Source organism: Fusarium redolens (assembly GCF_020744475.1).
Source record: "Fusarium redolens strain MPI-CAGE-AT-0023 chromosome Unknown BKA55scaffold_9, whole genome shotgun sequence".
NCBI lineage: Eukaryota > Fungi > Ascomycota > Sordariomycetes > Hypocreales > Nectriaceae > Fusarium > Fusarium redolens.
The window spans coordinates 347005-364348 of record NW_025763672.1 but is presented as its reverse complement, the minus strand read 5'-3'; the positions used below and the strand labels follow the sequence as shown (position 1 = coordinate 364348).

At 47.3% G+C, this 17344-nt stretch overlaps 6 protein-coding genes across 6 annotated transcripts; 3 read left to right on the top strand and 3 right to left on the bottom strand.

Moving 5' to 3' along the window:
* Positions 1 to 166: 166 nt before the first annotated feature.
* BKA55DRAFT_594528 (uncharacterized protein) lies at positions 167 to 4918 on the top strand (the record flags this gene model as incomplete). Its single annotated transcript, XM_046195674.1, has 4 exons — positions 167 to 1823; positions 1874 to 2050; positions 2586 to 2668; positions 3359 to 4918. The coding sequence occupies 4 exons, from the start codon at positions 167 to 169 to the stop codon at positions 4916 to 4918; spliced, it is 3477 nt and encodes a 1158-aa protein (XP_046048414.1).
* A 188-nt stretch (positions 4919 to 5106) lies between these two features.
* BKA55DRAFT_569576 (uncharacterized protein) lies at positions 5107 to 6694 on the bottom strand. The gene is made up of 4 exons (XM_046192943.1): positions 6338 to 6694; positions 6228 to 6286; positions 5742 to 6177; positions 5107 to 5696 (listed from the first exon to the last, which is right to left on the bottom strand). The coding sequence occupies exons 1-4, from the start codon at positions 6488 to 6490 to the stop codon at positions 5259 to 5261; spliced, it is 1086 nt and encodes a 361-aa protein (XP_046048413.1). The 5' UTR covers positions 6491 to 6694; the 3' UTR covers positions 5107 to 5258.
* Positions 6674 to 8832, bottom strand: BKA55DRAFT_569572 (major facilitator superfamily domain-containing protein). Its single transcript, XM_046192942.1, has 5 exons — positions 8482 to 8832; positions 8371 to 8434; positions 8071 to 8323; positions 7297 to 8010; positions 6674 to 7248 (listed from the first exon to the last, which is right to left on the bottom strand). Exons 1-5 carry the CDS (start codon positions 8641 to 8643, stop codon positions 6900 to 6902), a joined length of 1542 nt encoding a protein of 513 aa, XP_046048412.1. The 5' UTR covers positions 8644 to 8832; the 3' UTR covers positions 6674 to 6899.
* Positions 8833 to 9107: 275 nt separating this feature from the next.
* Positions 9108 to 10385, top strand: BKA55DRAFT_569571 (uncharacterized protein). Its single transcript, XM_046192941.1, has one exon. The coding sequence runs from the start codon at positions 9279 to 9281 to the stop codon at positions 10203 to 10205; it is 927 nt and encodes a 308-aa protein (XP_046048411.1). The 5' UTR covers positions 9108 to 9278; the 3' UTR covers positions 10206 to 10385.
* Positions 10386 to 10758: 373 nt separating this feature from the next.
* On the top strand, positions 10759 to 13021 carry BKA55DRAFT_540042 (fungal-specific transcription factor domain-containing protein; the record flags this gene model as incomplete). Its single annotated transcript, XM_046190211.1, has 4 exons — positions 10759 to 10893; positions 10946 to 12090; positions 12140 to 12926; positions 12977 to 13021. The coding sequence occupies 4 exons, from the start codon at positions 10759 to 10761 to the stop codon at positions 13019 to 13021; spliced, it is 2112 nt and encodes a 703-aa protein (XP_046048410.1).
* Positions 13022 to 13276: 255 nt separating this feature from the next.
* On the bottom strand, positions 13277 to 16762 carry BKA55DRAFT_690727 (uncharacterized protein; the record flags this gene model as incomplete). Its single annotated transcript, XM_046199552.1, has 8 exons — positions 13277 to 13492; positions 13566 to 14183; positions 14232 to 14449; positions 14980 to 15193; positions 15240 to 15392; positions 15439 to 16220; positions 16270 to 16501; positions 16550 to 16762. The coding sequence occupies 8 exons, from the start codon at positions 16760 to 16762 to the stop codon at positions 13277 to 13279; spliced, it is 2646 nt and encodes an 881-aa protein (XP_046048409.1).
* Positions 16763 to 17344: the final 582 nt, after the last annotated feature.

Sequence of the window (17344 nt, the reverse complement as noted above, 5' to 3'; positions counted from 1 at the left end):
CTCCCAACAGCACTGCACTGCACAGCACTTTCAAGCCCCGCATCTCCCGTTTCCCTCTTCCATCCTCCACTTTCTCGGATACGATTGCTAGAATTCATTCATGACATCCTTCTCATGCTCCCGCGCTATCTACTCTTGTGAAGTGCCGCCCGATTGATGTCCCGCCATGGACGATCTACTCGCAATTTCGAAGTCCATCCTGGAGAAGGTGGCACGGCTCCAGGCGCTAGACAACTACTTCAGAACTCCAGAGATCCTCGCGCGACAACAACGCGTCGATCAGCTTGATGAGCTGGTCCAGCAGAATGCTAAGAGATTCCGTGAGGACACAGCTGGGAAGATTGATATCCGACCATTTAGGGCGCTCGTTTTGGAACAATCCAAGCTCGAGGAGGAAATCGAGAAAGACAAAGCCCTGTTTACGCAACGCCTTCTCGACGATTGGGGCACGGTTCCGGAGGGCCTTCAGTCACTCACAGCTTCTACTCTCTCAGCTACACAAGATCCTCTGCCAGCTGATTCGATACCTGCACCCTCGCGAGCTCCCTTGCCAGCTAGCTCGATACCTACGCCCCCAGCTCCACAAGCTCCTTTGCCAGCTGATTTAATGCCCACACCCTCGCGCAGTTCTGCAGTCCACGAAAGTCTGGAAAGAGCTGAGCCAGAGCGCGATGCGACCGTTGGATCCCAACCCCCGTTGACCGATAACGCCGAACCCATCCCGAGCAGAAAACCCAGAACCTCCGCCTCACGACGAAGATCCTCCAACATCTCGCGCGATGACAACCGACCCGTCAAACGCAGTCGTCGAGGCGAAATAACGCCTTCCCTTACACCGGACCGATCTATTGAGTTCAACGAGGTCTATCAGGGTGGCCATGCCCCAGCCAAGTACAGGATTGTGCAGTTTCCGTTTCATCAAGGCAATTGGTATATCTTGGAGTGCAAAGACTGCGATATACAGTTCCAAAGGCACGAAGTTGTTGAGGAGGCCTATGACCACTTTTATCACAATCATGGCCGTGGTTTTGGTATTACAGAGGAGCAGATTGTTCAAAGGCTGGGCACCCATGTGCCGGACTGCAATGCCGAGCTCGCCGACAAAAACAATGCGCTCTGTAGCCTGCCTCCCGATCCAGATGGCGACGAGACAGAGGCTGAAACTGGGGATGAAGAGCCACCCGAACCCCCGAAGCACGCGAATCCACGGAAGAAGAGAGGGAAACGCGGAAGGCCGAAAAATCGCAACAGTCATTGGGTATCTCCCGCGACATTCAAGGATGTTGACCCTCGAATCATCAATGCACAGCCGGGTGACATCGTCTGCTTGTATAATGACAGAACCAAGTTCTTTTCTCCTCTCATGATCCTCCCGTGGGGACCTTTCCCGCGATTCAGCCTCAAGAGAGCAATACAGGACGTAGAACTCAACACATCAATCCCCAAATGCTACGATGGTGCGAAAAGCACGGATGTTGCTCCGCGACCTTGGGCCCCTGGCTATGAAGACAATGGGGCTTTGGCTCACAAGCGCAGCCTTCCGTGTATCTTCTTTCGGGGTGTTCAAGATTTTCCACATGATTGCAGGTCGGGTTGGGTCCCGTTGAACAAGCTCAAGGTCTACGATAAGGCCTGCCCTCGCACTCGTTGCAAAGAATCCGTTGAAGAGTACATCGAATTCTATTCGGAGTGGTGCAATAACCCACCTCCTGGGGTCATGCAGGACGGGGCGCCCGTACCAGAAAGAACACATCGCCGTCAACCAGAAAGCCATCGAGGTCCTGAGAACAGCGCCCTAGATCAATCCGTGGCACGGAGCACAGGTAACACGACAAATCGTAGGCTTTGAGGTTGAAGCTGAGAATTTTTGTAGTTCAAAGCCCTCGACACTTGACGGGACAGAACAGTGTTGCGCCTACAATTGAAGATATTGAGATCAAGCAAGAGTCAGATGAGCAGATCGAAGATGGAGAGGTAGAGGGAGAGGAGAACGAAGACAGAGAGGAACAGGGCGCGAGCGGCTTTCGGAGACACTATAGAATGGGACTCCGTCGCGCGCACATCGTACGCAGTGTTGAGGTGGATGGGTACTGAGAGATTGGTTTATACCCCCTGGACAGAGAGATTTATGGGATACAGTACTCAAGATTGTCTGGTGTAATTGTGTGTTAGGATTCAGAGAGGAGTTGGTTAAGTAAATACCATTGTGCCAGCATGGATAATATTAATGATTGACATGAACCTGAGAATTTTTGTAATGTCGTCTACCCTACAGCGTTTTCCCTTTCTTCACTTTTTGTGAGATTCTGCTCTAGGCAGTTGGCCAAGATGCTTCGGTGGTAAGGCTATATCATAGAAACAGTGGGTAATAATTTCAGACTGCAGTTCCTGTTAATGTCGCTGCCTAACTCTTCTCCCAACATCACAAGGCTCACTCACCAACCCATGAGACTCATTACCGATAAGCCCATGCAACAAGATGACACTGCATATTGATCGGCGAGTTTATTCTCCCGCCCTTCCAATTCTCTTCTAGCAGCAATCATTAGCTCACCGACACTTCGACTCATAAACTGTCAGCATAGCATCGCAGGGTAGCATTAACGACCGTATTGGGCCGTTTTTGCGACAAGTGCTTGATGTGACGCTGTTCCTACATGTTACTTTTGTAAGTCCATTGGCCCCCATGACAAAGAGACTGAATTGACTAATCATTTAAGAACAGAGTGGTATAAAGAGTATCTTAAATGTCGGGCTGCTCTCGATAGACTGGGTACAGTAGCACGTCACTCATGTCAGTCCAACGTCGCAATTCGGCGTCCATTTTCGCTCTGGCCGACCACCCAATACACCATCTCAAACCCCATTGGTTGATGGTCTAAGTCATCGCGCTGACAAAAATTCCAAATTCTCGGGGCTGAGCCTAGCGAGGCGCAGTTTTTCTCCGCGTGGACTGGACTAACGGACCCGCGGCGCCGGCATTGGATTACGTAGGTCAATTTCGAGGCTGAGAATTTAATTCAAATCATTGTGACTGCGGTTTGAATGTGGATCTCGCGTCAACCACTTAAAACATGGTGAACGATGTAAGCTTAATTGAGAGGATGGAGATATATAAGTCTAGTCGCCACACGGTTTAATTGTGATTACCTTATTGTTTGAGTATAGAGTGCAAAGATGTCTACAATTCAGGTATCACCATCGCGTAGTGCGAATAAGACACCAAGTCCGACTTCGAATGTTAGATCGCGAAGATCGCATACAAAGTCTAGACATGGATGCTTAGGCTGCAAACAACGAAGAAAGAAGGTAATTGCCTCCATTCATCATCAATTAACTTCAATTCTAATGGGAATAGTGTGATGAGAAAAGACCTCAATGTTCGCGATGTTTCGATAAAGACATCCCATGTGAATATCCTCGTCAGAAATCTCGTGCCTTGAGATCACCTACTCAAGAAGACTCATGGACTCAACTCCAATCGCTCACCATCCCAACGCCACACTACGCCCGTTCAACCAGTGCAAGTCTCTCAGCATCAGATCTCTCACCCGGCCTCTCACCCTATCTCGCACCAAGTCCCAACTTCACTCTCCTCCCACAAGAACTCCCCCTTCCATCCGTCGATCTCGGCGCCGCAGAGCTCGAACTCTTCAGTTACTATCTCTCCCACACAGCTCGTTCGCTAGCCTACGATGACGATGATCTCTATGCTTTGCAAGTTGGGTTTCCAAACTTGGCTTTTAGAAGTAAACCCCTTATGAGCTCCATTCTCGCACTAGCAGCTGTACGAAAATGCCACGATATGATATCTCAACCTTCGCAGAGGATTGATAAGAGTCAAGTTAGACATTTACTTGCTCTTGCGGATGAACATCATAGGGTTTCTCTTCGTCAGACAAGGGCTGATATTCCAATTGCCAATCATTACGATCACGTTGTTGCCAATGCACCGCTGATGGTTCTTTATGCAACGGCGAATCATGCAGTGAGAATTCACGTTGCAAAGACGCTGGATGATGGCAGAGGTGCGAGTTTGGCGCCGGCGCAGTTACATTGGATGACGCTTATCCGGGCGGCGCATTTGGCTTATACAGGCCTTTTGCACTCGACCAAGGATTTTGGGTTCTTGGAGGACTTTACGGCTAGTCCACCTGGTATAACGCTGAATAGCCCGTCGACTAACGGGCTAGTTCCTTTGGGAGAGAACGGACCTGCTCCCCAGACAGAGCAACTTCTCATGCCAATTATCGCGGCGACTTCTGGTTCGGCGCTGGAGAAGTTGAGAAGAAGAGCGCAGGCTCTAGAGTTTGCTGCGCATTTGAAGCCATCTTGGGAGTCACCTGGTGAAGATACAGAGCTTCAAGCATGTCTTGTAGCTCTTGAAGCGCTGGGCAGTATCGTCAACGAGCTATTTCACCCAGATCAGAGTCAAACTTATGCAGATTCTCAACAACCCGATCTCGAAGCGGGTTGGGCTGCATTGAGTCAACTCTCAGATGTATCACCCTGGCTACGAAGTTACATGGCCCGCGTAACATTCTCCACACCACCCAAGCCCCTCCGCCGAACAATAATGTGGTTTCTCAACCGGATCCCCAGCGAATTTCTCAGTATCGTCGAGTCTGTCCTAGATAATATCCCCACGAGTCCAGATAGTATTCCCGACGAGGGTATCCAGTGCGAGGGCGACGTCTCTGAGACGACGAGACTTGCTATGGACATCTTTTGTCATTGGCTTGTTTTGGTTATGTTGTTAGATGGTGTTTGGTGGATTGGAGGTATTGGGGCTTGTGAGTTGGGGAGGATAATGAAGTATGTGAGTAGGAAGAATTTCTTTGGGGAGTTTGTGGGGATCGAGGCGTGGTGGCCGAGGAGTATGCTTAATATTGCTATGGAGATTGGGAGTCAGAGTTGAGGCAGGGATAATGTAATAGAAAAGACCTTCGAATTAGACATAAGACTTTGGGTGTCCAGGGAGTCGAAGGAAAAGAGGGAACATAGATCTCTTGCGTGATAATAATCACATCTAGCTTCTGCCTTAATTGGAACCGTATATACCAACAATTCACAGTAACATGTATTCAGAACTGATATTCATAATTTATTTTATAATATACCTTTTATATACCTATCTCGTTTTCTTATACTTACTACCGGATAGCCTATCGGGACTGATCATTCCTTGTCCGCGCCGGTACTGGCTCCATCGGAATATCCTCCACTTCGTTGGTCCTATCATCCTGTCATCAAGTCAGTCAAACCCCTGCATATATCATTAAAACACGTGCCTCTTGTATAGTGATCATATTATCCTGAGATTCCCCTGTCCGTCGTGGAGAGTGAGAACTCGATCGTCTTGCATCGCCTTCATGCCATGGTCGTGCAGCGCCATCTTCCACAGAAGCCTGGCTATAGTTCGAAGCAAATTCATAATGACCATCATCTCGAGACCCAAATGGATGCAGAATAGAGCCCATTTCCGCTCTCGAAGATGATCCGAATCTCGAGCTTTTCCGTTGAAAGCTAGGGCTGGCAAAATCAACAGAAGTGTGTTGGTTAACAGACGGTGATGCGTTATCTCGATATTCGAATGTTGTAATCTTTCGCATGGCTGATTCTGAGATTCTGTCAAGTACGCTTTTGAAGTCATCGAGAAAGATGACATCAGAAGCACATTTGAAAACCAAAGCGAGCTAAACCTGTCAGAAGTGGCTTTATAGAAGAACAAAGAAACTCACCCTCCAGAAAGGATTGATACCTCCTCTTTTTGACACGGCTATCATGAAAATGACATCAGTGATCAAAAACACGATCGACAGGAACAAACAGAATAACATGATTCCGAATCGTGGACTTGTTCGAATAAGGCCAGGAATCGTAAACTCGTAGTTCTCGTTGATGGCCAGAACCAATTTGATAGTCGTAAATACCCACCAGGGGTCTCTGAATAGTGGTTCGAGTAGTCGTGATGTGTTGAAGATTTTGCTACCGAGATGGTTGTGATATTGAAAATTGGCCCAGGTTTCGAGAACCCAGTAGGGTTGGACAATGAGAAGTGATATGATGAAGATACGGGCTCCCCATTTTGGTAGGAATGGACGGATCTTTAGCCATGCGATCAGGTTGTGGATGAGGTATGAGATATATAATAGAGTTGCGGTGCTGCTGAGAACCCTGTACCAAGTTAGCTATGGATATCATGTCTCAAATCAATTGAATACTACCATCCATATTCAGGCTCGTCAAAAAAGCAGAAGAACCCATGTCCAAGTGCAAGAAGAAGCTATTTGCGATTAATCGATATTCGATGGAGAGAAACAAAGGAATTACCTACCTCACCGAGAATAAGCTTATGCAAAAGCGTATTCTTCCGATAATTGCACAAAACCAATAAAATCAGAATAACAACAGCCCCAACATTAAAGCCCTGACTCCACGCCTCTAACACCTGCTGGGCTCTCGTAGTGACATCGGGATTTGGCGCCATACCGACGACATTGTGCTCGTTACCCAGACTAAAAGTTGTAAATCTGGGGTTGTCAGCAAAAGAAAGGGGATGGAATGCGGCTCATTAAAGTAGAAACCGCAACGTCATGATTATCCAACGTAACGCAAGGGTTGGTTGTGTCTTGCCAATGCTTGGCTCGAATCAAAGAGGCGAGAAAGATGCTGCCTGGACATGGGTTGTCTGGTTGTGGGCACCAATCATGTTACAAGAGGGCGTGTGAGATTGTCAGATGGGTTGGGGTAAGTGGTGAGACTAGCTAACGTTGGGCGGGTAAATGAGGCTGAGATGGAGAAAGTCAATTGAGAGCAAGGATTATACAGGGATCTTGATGAGTTATTAAGAGAGCCAATTTGATGTTTGCTAGAGGTACATAATACTATGGAGATATCTACAGAGCATACTTGAACAGTGGGCTCTTCTCACCCATGCGAATGAGATCCTCATCTGTATACCTCTGTCTGACCTCTTCCTCAGTCATCTTAGCTTTCTTAGCATTACCCCTCTTAAGAAGAGTCTCCAGCAGCAAAACTGCAACAACACCGGCCAAACCGAAAGCCAGAGAAGTACCGTAACCAGTTGGGTATCGGGGAGCTTCACGCTCGAGGTAAATGTAAGAGCCGATGAGACCGCCGATGTTGCCGACGCAGACGAGAAGACCAATGTTGACGGATCGTTTGGCGGGGTCGGGCGTGTTGGCGACGTTCCAGGCGTTGACACCGGGAAGAATAGGATACATGCTGGTAATTGTTAGTGACCGAGTATGATGATGATAGATGAGGACTTACCCGAAGCACGCAAGACAAACGGCAAAATAACAAACAGCAATATTGTCCTCAATGTTACTGGACTTGACAAACAGGATGATGAAAGCAACAACAAGACAACATTGAGGTCCCAAGATGAAAGGAGCGCGCCATGAGTACTTATCCGCAAAGATAGCAAACACATAAGCTGAAATAGCTCCAATAGCATAAGGAGGAATCGTCATCAACTGCGCATCAGAAGAAGTATACCCCATGCCCCTAAGAATAGTAGGCATAGTGAACTTCATAGCATAGTTAGGAACAGCATTCGACCAATTCGCAAAGAATAAAAGCCAAATCTTGTAATCCATAATGATATCCTTGAACAGACGAAGATTGAAGTGATCGTTCTCCTTATAGTCCATTGGGACAGTAGCTCGACGGCTTAGTTGGCGAAGTTCAAGATATCGAATCTCATCAGCGTCGAGCCAGCGGGTTGAAAGGGCTGGCGAGTCGCAGAGGAGGAAGACGCACATTATGGCGACGACGACGGTGAAGAGACCTTCGATGAGGAAGATCCAGCGCCAGCCTTCAAGACCGGCCATGCCGTCCATTTTGGCGATGGCAAAGGCTAGAAGACCGGAAAAGGCACCGCCTGTTGCAGCTGATGTGTAGAGGATTGCGATTCGGGTTTGGGTTTCGTTGGGGAGGTACCAGTTGGAAATGATGAGGATTGCGCCGGGGAGGAAACCGGCCCTGTCTAGTTAGTACGACCCTCCTAAGACCTGTTGAACAGGTGGAAGAGAAGTGGCTTACTCAAAGATACCAAGGAGGAATCGAATAGCCAAGAGACCAGCATAGTTCTGGACCAAGGCAGTGAGAGTCATGATGACGCCCCAACAAAAGACGATGCCGCCCATGTACCAAGATGGTCTCTTAAACTTGTGAAGGATCATGTTGGAAGGGACTTCGCAGAGGACGAAGGGGATGAAGAAGATAGCGGTGACGATGTTGTACTCGATGCCCTTGAGGTGCAAGTCGTCAGTCATGCCTTCGATCTTTGCATTTCCTATCACAAGTCAGTCATCAACATTCCATAGTCCAATGAGTACTTACCAATGTTTGTCTTGTCTAAGTATGCAATAAGATACAGGAGAACAAGCATAGGAATCAATCGCCACTGATCCGCGTAAGTAAGGAGAAGCATGAATTGGAGTAAGAACTTACATCGACTTTTCGAATAACAGCCTTCTTCCTCTCTTCAGGAAAGTTATTCAAGAAATCAGCATCTTCTTGGGATAAACCGCCCCGAGCATGCTCATTATGCATGATCCCAGACTTTTCATCACGTGAAAACTCGCGTTCGATATCTTGAGTCTGAGTTGCCATTGCGAGCTGATATTTTCTTGAAACAATCTGTTGATGAGGAGATGTCTGATGAAGAAAGTAGGCCAAGGGCCAGGGAATGCCCTTATATATCAGATTGGGTGACTGGCATCGTTGTGAAGGAGAACAGGGAAATGTGAGGAAATCGTAGTCATGCGGAATTACGTCCCAGAGTCTGGGGTTGGATTGTGGAGTTGCAAAGTCCGGGGATGCGGGGGATGAGACGATGTAGAAAACTAGCGATGGACTAGCGAATAAGAATGATTTCCGGGGTGAGCTAGTAGAGTATGGGGTCATGGGTGGAAATTGAGTTTGTCAGTCCGGAGAAAGAATCCGGGCATGCTCGGAAATCCAAATAGCGCCTTAGAAAGGCATTCTTGTTGTAAGTGTTGAGACCTCGGATACTCGGATTCAGTCGGGAGAGATGTCATGAGGTTCGTGAATTCGCCTTCTGAAGATGAGGCCGAGGCGCGAGATGTGGACTTTCTTTAGATATATAAGAAGACGATAAACTCAATGGAAGGGAATTAAATCATCACATCAATCAACAGTCACAACAACAACAAACAAACTTGAACATCTCAAGCATCATCATCTCTCAATCACACTTAGACACTTCCAAGTCTCAACCAATCACAATGTCTTTCGATCTCAAAGGCCTCGTCCCCGCCCCCGTCACCCCCTTCACCAAGGATGGCAAAGTCGACTACGACGCCATCCAGCGTCTGGGCTCTTGGCTCGGCAGCATCGACGGCGTCAAGGGTCTCGTCGTTCTAGGCCACGCCGGAGAAGGAACTTTCCTCACCCAGCAAGAACAAGTCGACACCATCAAGGCCTTCGTCAAATCCGTGGATAACAAGATCCCCATCATCGCTGGTATCACCGGCGAGGGCACTGAAGTCGCTGCTCTAGAGGCAAAGCGTGCTAAAGAAGCTGGTGCGCAAGCTGGTCTTTTGTATCCCTCCCATGGATGGTTGCGCTTCGGCTATCAGCCTGGTGCCCCGCAGGATCGATACAAGGTTGTCTACGAGGTTTCGAAACTGCCTTTGATCTTGTTCCAGTATCCGGATAACACAAAGGCTACATACAACCTCCAGACTCTTCTTGACATTGCGGCTCAACCTGGTGTCATCGCCATGAAGAACGGTGTTCGCAACATGCGACGCTGGGACACTGAGATCCCCGTCTTCCGCCGCGAGCGTCCCAACGTTCCCGTCCTCACCTGCCACGACGAGTACCTTCTCCACACCGCCTTTGACGTGGATGGCATGCTTGTTGGATACGGTGGTATTGCCCCTGAGCCTCTTCTTGAGCTGATCAAGGCTGGCAAGGCTAAGGATTACGCTAAGGCGAGGGAGATCCACGACCTGCTTCTTCCTGTTACCAAGGCTGTTTATCACCGGGGTTCGCATATGGAGGGTACTGTTGCGCTTAAGCATGCGCTTGTTGCTAGGGGTATTTTGTCACATGCTACTGTGCGATCGCCTTTGTTGCCTCTTCCTGATGGAGCCGAGGAGGAGATTCATGCTGCTATTTCATCGGCGACTCTTAAGAAGGTTACTTAAATTATGGCTTGGACTTGGAATAGCATAGAGCTTGTACTGTAGATTTAGAACAAAAGATCTCATATCACCTGTTAACAGCTTTTCATTGCAGTGACTTACATCTGCCTAAAACTGCTGCAACAGACTGTTCAATTAATAAGACAATCATATAATTCTTAACTTTTTAAGTTTAGCCATGCCTCGTAAATCATGATAGTATACTCAGAAGACTTGGAGTGTTGGTGATAAAACTGTTGACCTTCAAATTGAACATTGGCATCGGATTCCCAACAGCTCAAAGACCAGCTGAACAACCCGGAATCCACTAAACTATGTTCACTCCAAATTTTAAGCTTCAGTTCGATTCAGCAGATTCAAGTCAAAAACACGGATCGCCTGATGAACATTCCACAAAGTCAATCCCACATCCGCAGTAGCCCCAGGTTAGTCAGAGCCTGGGGTCATAGAAAATCCGGGGCAACTAGCTCACCCATGCTCTATAATATCCGAGCTCCCCGCACTCTCCTCCTCCACATCTCGGATTCTTCCCTTCAACCGTCGGAAACCCATCAAAATGACTACCCCAGTAACAACAACACCATTGTCCGAAGCATCAACGGCCACAAATCCAGTAAATCGGTCAAAACGTGTTCTGCCTTTATCACCAGATACCACCCGCGAGTCCGAGAACCGTCGGAAAGCCACCAAGGTCAGTTGCTTTGCTCAAAACGGATTTATGTCCTTGTTCTTACAAGAAGTAGGTTAGCCGAGCTTGTGATCACTGTAAACTCAAGAAGCTCAAATGCTCTGGGACTCTCCCCTGCGAAGGCTGTGTGAAAAGACGTCTAGAGTGCCAATATGACTCGCTTTATCGAAGAGGAAGGCCACCGACGCCGCCCACTGTCGGACCACAGCGTGGATCTATGAGTTCTGCACCTCCTGATACCAATCCTGAACAAACGAGTTCAAGATCTACGTCACAAGGGGACTCTGGTCTTGAGACTGCGGAGATAGAAGGCCAATTCTTTGATCCTACGTCGAATTTGACTTTTGTACATCGTGCGTGGAAGAGATTGGCGCAGCAGACGCAGCAAACGGAATCGAGATCAGGAGTCTTGACGGGGTCGGAGAATTTACAGCCTCTTATGTCTGCTGGTGATAAACCCTTTACTACAAGGGGTGATTCGAGCTTGATGTTTGTCAGTCAGCCAGAAGCCTTTGAGCTGTTCAACTACTATTTCGAGAACTGTGTTGTTACCTACCGTGTCCTGAACAGACAATACTGCCAAGCTTGGCTTGAAGCTGTTATCAACAATGTTCATAACGGACAGCCGTTGGACACAGGCATTGGTCATGCGAAGGCTGCGATCGTCGTCAACATTCTTGCAATTGCAAGCTTTCGGCAGCACAGAATCTCGGAACAAGCTTCGTTACCGGGCGGCATGTCTATAATGTCACAGCAGAGCGAACAGTACTTCCTCCAAGCATCTGAGCTTACTGCCCAAGAGACCGGACTACCTCGACTAGAATCAGCGCAGGCACGAGTCTTACAGGTTCTATATCTGCTTCAGACATCACGGATGAACCAAGCTTGGTACGTGTTCGGAAATACTGTGCCTATCGTTACGGCGCTAGGTCTGCATCGAAAGTCGACGCAATATCGGAATGGAGGCCGACAGCCTGCGGATTACATCTTATCTGAATGCCGGAAAAGAACGTTTTGGGTTCTGTATACTATCGACAAGTATCTAGCTGTTGTTTTCGGCAGACCTCGATTTTATCATGATAATGATGTCGACCAGGAGTTCCCTGACAGGGTCAACGATGAGGATATGACACCACAAGGGCCATCGCCACTGGAGCCTGCCATGGACTGCCATGTTGACTCATTACTCTTTCATGCGAGGTAAGGAAACCCTTACAAGCCGTCTTTATCATCACTTACAACTTATTAGGATTGCAATCATCATCGAAAATGTATCACGGCAAGTCTACTCACTCAAAAAGATGCCGCCTGAAGAACGCCTCGCCGCCGCACAAGGCTTTATCCAACAGCTCCACGAATGGCGTCAAGCTCTCCCTCCCCATCTCGGCACAGTTCGTCCCTCAAGCCTGATACCAATATTCTCCCGACAAGCCACTGCTCTGAAGCTCGCCTATTGCCACGCTGTAATGCATACAACCCGGCCCTTTCTCCTCGATCACTCAGAAGATTGCAGTCCTGCTTTACAGGCCTGCGTAACACAATGCATAAGCGCAGCCAAGCTCGCACTAGAAATCGTCGATGGCATGTTTTCTGAGAAATCTGTCTTATTTCATGCCTTATGGTGGATGCCTTATGTAACTTTCTGTGCATTGGCAGTTGTGTATGTATGGGATATTCAGCAACGAAGCAACACCACCGCTGATCCTGGTAACGCACTGCTCTTCGACCTTGCAGAAAAATGCCAGAATCACCTGGCGAGAACTATTGCTGCTGAGTCCGCAAGTCGAAGATACAGCATAATCATTGAGGAACTACGACAAGAAGCAAGACAAGGACCACAGCACGCTACAAGGCCATCACAGACAATTCAATGCCAGCAGGAGTCACTTATCTCGAGTGAACATGAATCGGGCACGAGTATAGATGAGTTGGGCTCTATGTTTGATGATCAGGATGAAACGAGTTCGGGGTTGCAGTCTATTATGAACCCACTGAGTCAGTGGCAACCGACTGACTGGTTAGATCTTGACTCTTCGGTATGTATTGGATACGACTTTGATGTGGATAGGGCTAATAACCATAATAGGCTTTCACTTTCTTCTCTCAGCTTGAAGACTCAATGCTTTATTAGTAATAAAAAATTATATTTTCCAGTTGATGAGACCGTATCTCTTAGGTCCACGGTTATTTGAGAGGGCGTAAATCACCGTCAGTGTAATGCTCACAGTAAAACACCAAATGTCTATTATACTGCTTAAAAGTAAACTAATGTTCAACGCCTTGTCGTATGATTAAGTGCCAGAAAACCTTCAGATCGTCTTTCCGAAATTAGTCACTGCATATGATTCTCAGAACCTCAGTGAAAAGAAACTTGGCTTTCAACTCATCAGGCACCAAAATCATCGTCATTCGATGATGTTGGCTTTTTGATCCTGGTATCCGCTTTATCCACATGCTCTTCGAAGAATTCAAGAACCCTCTGACAGTCAGCTCTCTGAATTCTCTCTGGGTGCATCATTTCTTTTTCAACAAATGCTATAAATTTCATAACGACACCTAGCTCGGTCTCGTATTGTACCTGGGAAATAAGCTTTGCGATCCACTCATCTCACACGTTAGTTGATTCATAACCACTAAAGACCATGAGTTTAGCTTTCCGTTTCCTATAAACTTACTTGAGATACGCTTGGTTTTAGCTTGGGAATCTCCACTGTGCGGAGCTTATCACAGTCCAGCCTCCAAGTGTCACTGTTTGTTTTCCGTGCCCGGACATGCAAGCATAACTGATCTGTTTGTGTGACTAGTTCAGGGACTGATACCACTGCTCCGTCAGTAACTTCATACTGAAGGTAATGTTGGAAGAAACTGCTTTCGTAATTCTTCTTGTTCTCTTCTTTGGAGCTCGTGAGCGATGGCTCTTGTGTTCTCGTAAGTCGGTATTCATCAACCGATCCATGTGGGAGAATAGCCCAGGTGAGAAATTCTGAAAATACACAACCCATAGCCCATATGTCAACCTTTTTCGACATAGTATGATTGAAGTCGTACTTGGGTGAACGATAAGTTCGAGGGCCTGCAGAACAGCCCGTGACACTCTTCCTGGATCGGGATGCCAGACTATCAAACTCCATAAGGCCACAGTCGGCTAGCTTGAGTGTTCCAAATGGGCTGGTATCTTTTTCCTGACTGAAGTAAAGGATATTGGACGGCTTGATGTCCAGATGTATACCATAGTCTTTGTCGAGATGTCTCCCATCGTGAACGATGGAGCCAATGCGAGTGAAATGAATTGTCTCAAGGGTTTCAATCAAGCCTCTGCACTGGTCTAATACCCAACTTACAAACCCGCGTGAAAGAAGGTCTGAGGGACCTAAGCGGTTTGAATGTCGCTGGGTTATGAGATCTTCCAAAGTTCCACCTTCAGCCCATGGGAAGATGAGCATAAATTGACACTCAGCTATCTTAATCGTCGCAACAAGTTCCACGAGGTGCAGCCCACATCGAAGCTTCTGAAAGGCGGCCATTTCTCGCTGGAAATATGCTCTAGGATCCTCGATATCTGATCAAAGAATCTTGAGAGCAAATATGTTATGACGAGTCTAGTATTTTCTTCTGAGTTCTCTAGTCACACAGAATATGAGAAAGAGCTGGACTTACTAAATGGTAGTGGTCTGAATGTATCTTGAGCTTTTCGACAGTACCTTATCCCCCCGTCTCGATCTTCTTGCCAAGAAATATCCAGGGCATAATGGTTCCTTCGTCAAATTGGTAGTGTGACGGTTGTGGCAAGCATTACAGGGTAAGAAGTCTAAGCTTCGTTAGTAGGGTCAGATAGATATCTATGGTAACAGACATAAAGGGACAGATTCCCCTAAGGACTTTAGCTCTTCTATACTTTTTCTTTTTTATATATAATTTTATATTCTTTTCCTTTATATTAGATATTATTAAACTAATTATTTAATTCTCTATCTTATAATAAAGACCTTATCTTAATTAAACCTAACTGGCAGTCTATACTTAGCTTATAGTTGAGAAGTGTTGGAAGATATCGTCTTGTGCAGTCTTTTCTTTGTTGTTGCTCTTTACCTTCAAAGTAGTGTACTGGCCCCTGGTTCTCTGAGCTGCCAAAGTTGAAAACAGGCACATGGACGGACCATTGCTTCTCGTAAAATACTTCAATCATAGTGAAAATAGTCAACCCAACAGCAACAACGACGTAAATCCAGAAGTACGGCGATAACGTCTCGTTTCCCTCCCCGTCTTCCTTTGTCCACTGAAAAAAGCCCATAGAGAAGAAAATCTGTCCAGAGTTAGGGCTTAACGGCCAAAGATGCTGTCTAACCTACCGAGACAAAGGTAGCAGGAAGGAAGACCATGCCCAGCATGGCGATAGACTTCATAAGACTACCATCAAGACGTGTCATCTGTGAGACCTCGAGATTTACTCGAGAGATTTCCTGGTTCACTCTTGCGTCTTTGCGGCCGATAATGTTCAGTTCCTGTAACATTTTAGCCCCAACCTTTCACTCTTATACTGATACGTACCAGCTGTGTTGCCAAAGTCAGGCCATCCATAATGTGAGTACATTGTCTTATGTACTCGTCATACTCATCGATGAGGTCCTGTAGCCTTGACTTCAATCTGTCACCCACCTCATGGAGACTATGCAACCTGGTCTGGCTGCTGGGGACTTTGGCTGCATCTGGAAGGCCGAAGTCAGTATCATGAAGCTGATCGACATGATCCATCATCTTGCGGAGCTGGGTCTGCCAGTTCTGCAGCACAATTCTCAGGAAACTGATATTCTGCCATAAAAGTACAGCAGGCTCTTGCTCTTCTTGGGTTTGATGTGAATTTGTGTTTGGTGGAGGAACAGTCTTGGCAGCCTTCGAGTGAATGAGTCCTGATACCAGTCGAAAGTATGATGCTAAGCATCCTTCATTGAATGGTGTCAAGCCGTACCCGGATTTATCGTCCTTGTAGCTTGCAGAGATTTCGTTCTTGTTCAATGTTCGGAGGTCCTGGTGGGCGAGATCGTGAATTCGCTGAACAAACTGCGTCAGACACTTCCTCACCGTGCCAATGTGCCTCTCCCTCTCGAAGCCTGCAAATATTACCGGAAGAACCATCGGGTGGAATACACCTCCATCAAAGTTTTCCAGTTGACCGCAGATAAGCTCAGAATCTGTAATCAGATCTCCGTAGAACTTACGCTTAGACAGATCACATCCATACCAAACCGCATTAGTTGTGAGACTTTCGGGAAAGAAGGTCACAGAGAGGGCCATATCTCCTTCCCAACAAGCAGAGGTTCGGCAATTGTAGACTAGAAAGAAGTGAGAATGATATTTGTGAGATATGGCAAACAGACTGACCAATAGATAGGATAGCCGCGCTCGTAGGGCTCCAGGTGAATGGAATATGAATAAAGGCACAGCTTGTGTTGCGATTGATAGCTCGGACAATAGATCCATGGACCTTGAGCTTGTTTATGATGCTCTCAAATTCTGTCTGACTAAAAGGAAGCTCATCAAGGGAGTCAGTTTTCGAGGCCATGACCAAGTTTATGCTTGAAGTTTTCGTATCCTGACTCCATGGGTAAACGTTCTAAAAGGCTATCAGTATAATCCATTCGATGAAGCGGAGATCACTCACATCCAACCAATGACGGATGCCATCGTCACACGCAAGGAGCTGTCGCTTTGTTTGCAGATTGGGGCCGCTCTTGGTGCCGAGAGAACAGGCATCGCCTGATTGGGGTGCCTCAGACGGTCTCGAGATGTTAAATCCTTCGCTGGGTCGTGGCGAAAAGTCGAGCAGATCCCAGCCGTGTTTCTGCAGCTCTGACCTTCTCGTGATCCATGACATGTTGGCAAAGAGGTTTGGTAGATTTGTTCGGAGGTTTGCTGACTGTTTGGCGATGTTTGTGAGTTGAGTTGAGTTGAGTGTATTACAAGTTTGCTCGGTCGAGCGGCTTTTAATGTGACACTGAATACTCAGCGCTGGCTATTCACTCTACAGAGAGAGGTGACACAACGAGTCATCAGAAGCTCTGGCGTGATACAGACCTTTTGGGAGTCACAGTCACGAATCTTCCTGTTCCCGGCTGTTACTGAATCCCCTTTCACAGCCCCTTTGCCCTTCGTGTCACGGAACCATTGGTCTGTGAGCATGTGAACATCAAGTCCTGGGAGTAGGTGACACAGAGCATCAAGAGACTCAACGTTGCCGCCTGACTATGCGGTGTGTCACCTACAGAAATGATATGCATGTGTAGCCCAGGTGTTACGGTCAGTCCTTTTCCTCACTTTATGCAAAGTCGTGGTACTTCAAGTGTTGCCTCGTTTATTGGCACGAACCATGGACTAAGTTATTGTCTGGCTGTCCAAGTGAGCTGGAACAATCGACCGCGCACTTATGACCAACCACTCACTACTGTCAGACTAAGGA

Bases quoted from the DNA above. Each gene is read 5' to 3' on its own strand.
- BKA55DRAFT_569576 (XM_046192943.1), bottom strand. From the start codon at position 6,490: ATGGCGCCAAATCCCGATGTCACTACGAGAGCCCAGCAGGTGTTAGAG. The intron at 6,178-6,227 runs GTAGTATTCAAT...AACTTGGTACAG, and splicing joins GACGAGCCTGAATATGGATG to GGTTCTCAGCAGCACCGCAA. The intron at 5,697-5,741 runs GTGAGTTTCTTT...TGACAGGTTTAG, and splicing joins GTATCAATCCTTTCTGGAGG to CTCGCTTTGGTTTTCAAATG.
- BKA55DRAFT_569572 (XM_046192942.1), bottom strand. From the start codon at position 8,643: ATGGCAACTCAGACTCAAGATATCGAACGCGAGTTTTCACGTGATGAA. The intron at 8,435-8,481 runs GTAAGTTCTTAC...TACGCGGATCAG, and splicing joins CTGTTATTCGAAAAGTCGAT to TGGCGATTGATTCCTATGCT. The intron at 8,011-8,070 runs GTAAGCCACTTC...CTAACTAGACAG, and splicing joins TTCCTCCTTGGTATCTTTGA to GGCCGGTTTCCTCCCCGGCG.
- BKA55DRAFT_569571 (XM_046192941.1), top strand. From the start codon at position 9,279: ATGTCTTTCGATCTCAAAGGCCTCGTCCCCGCCCCCGTCACCCCCTTC.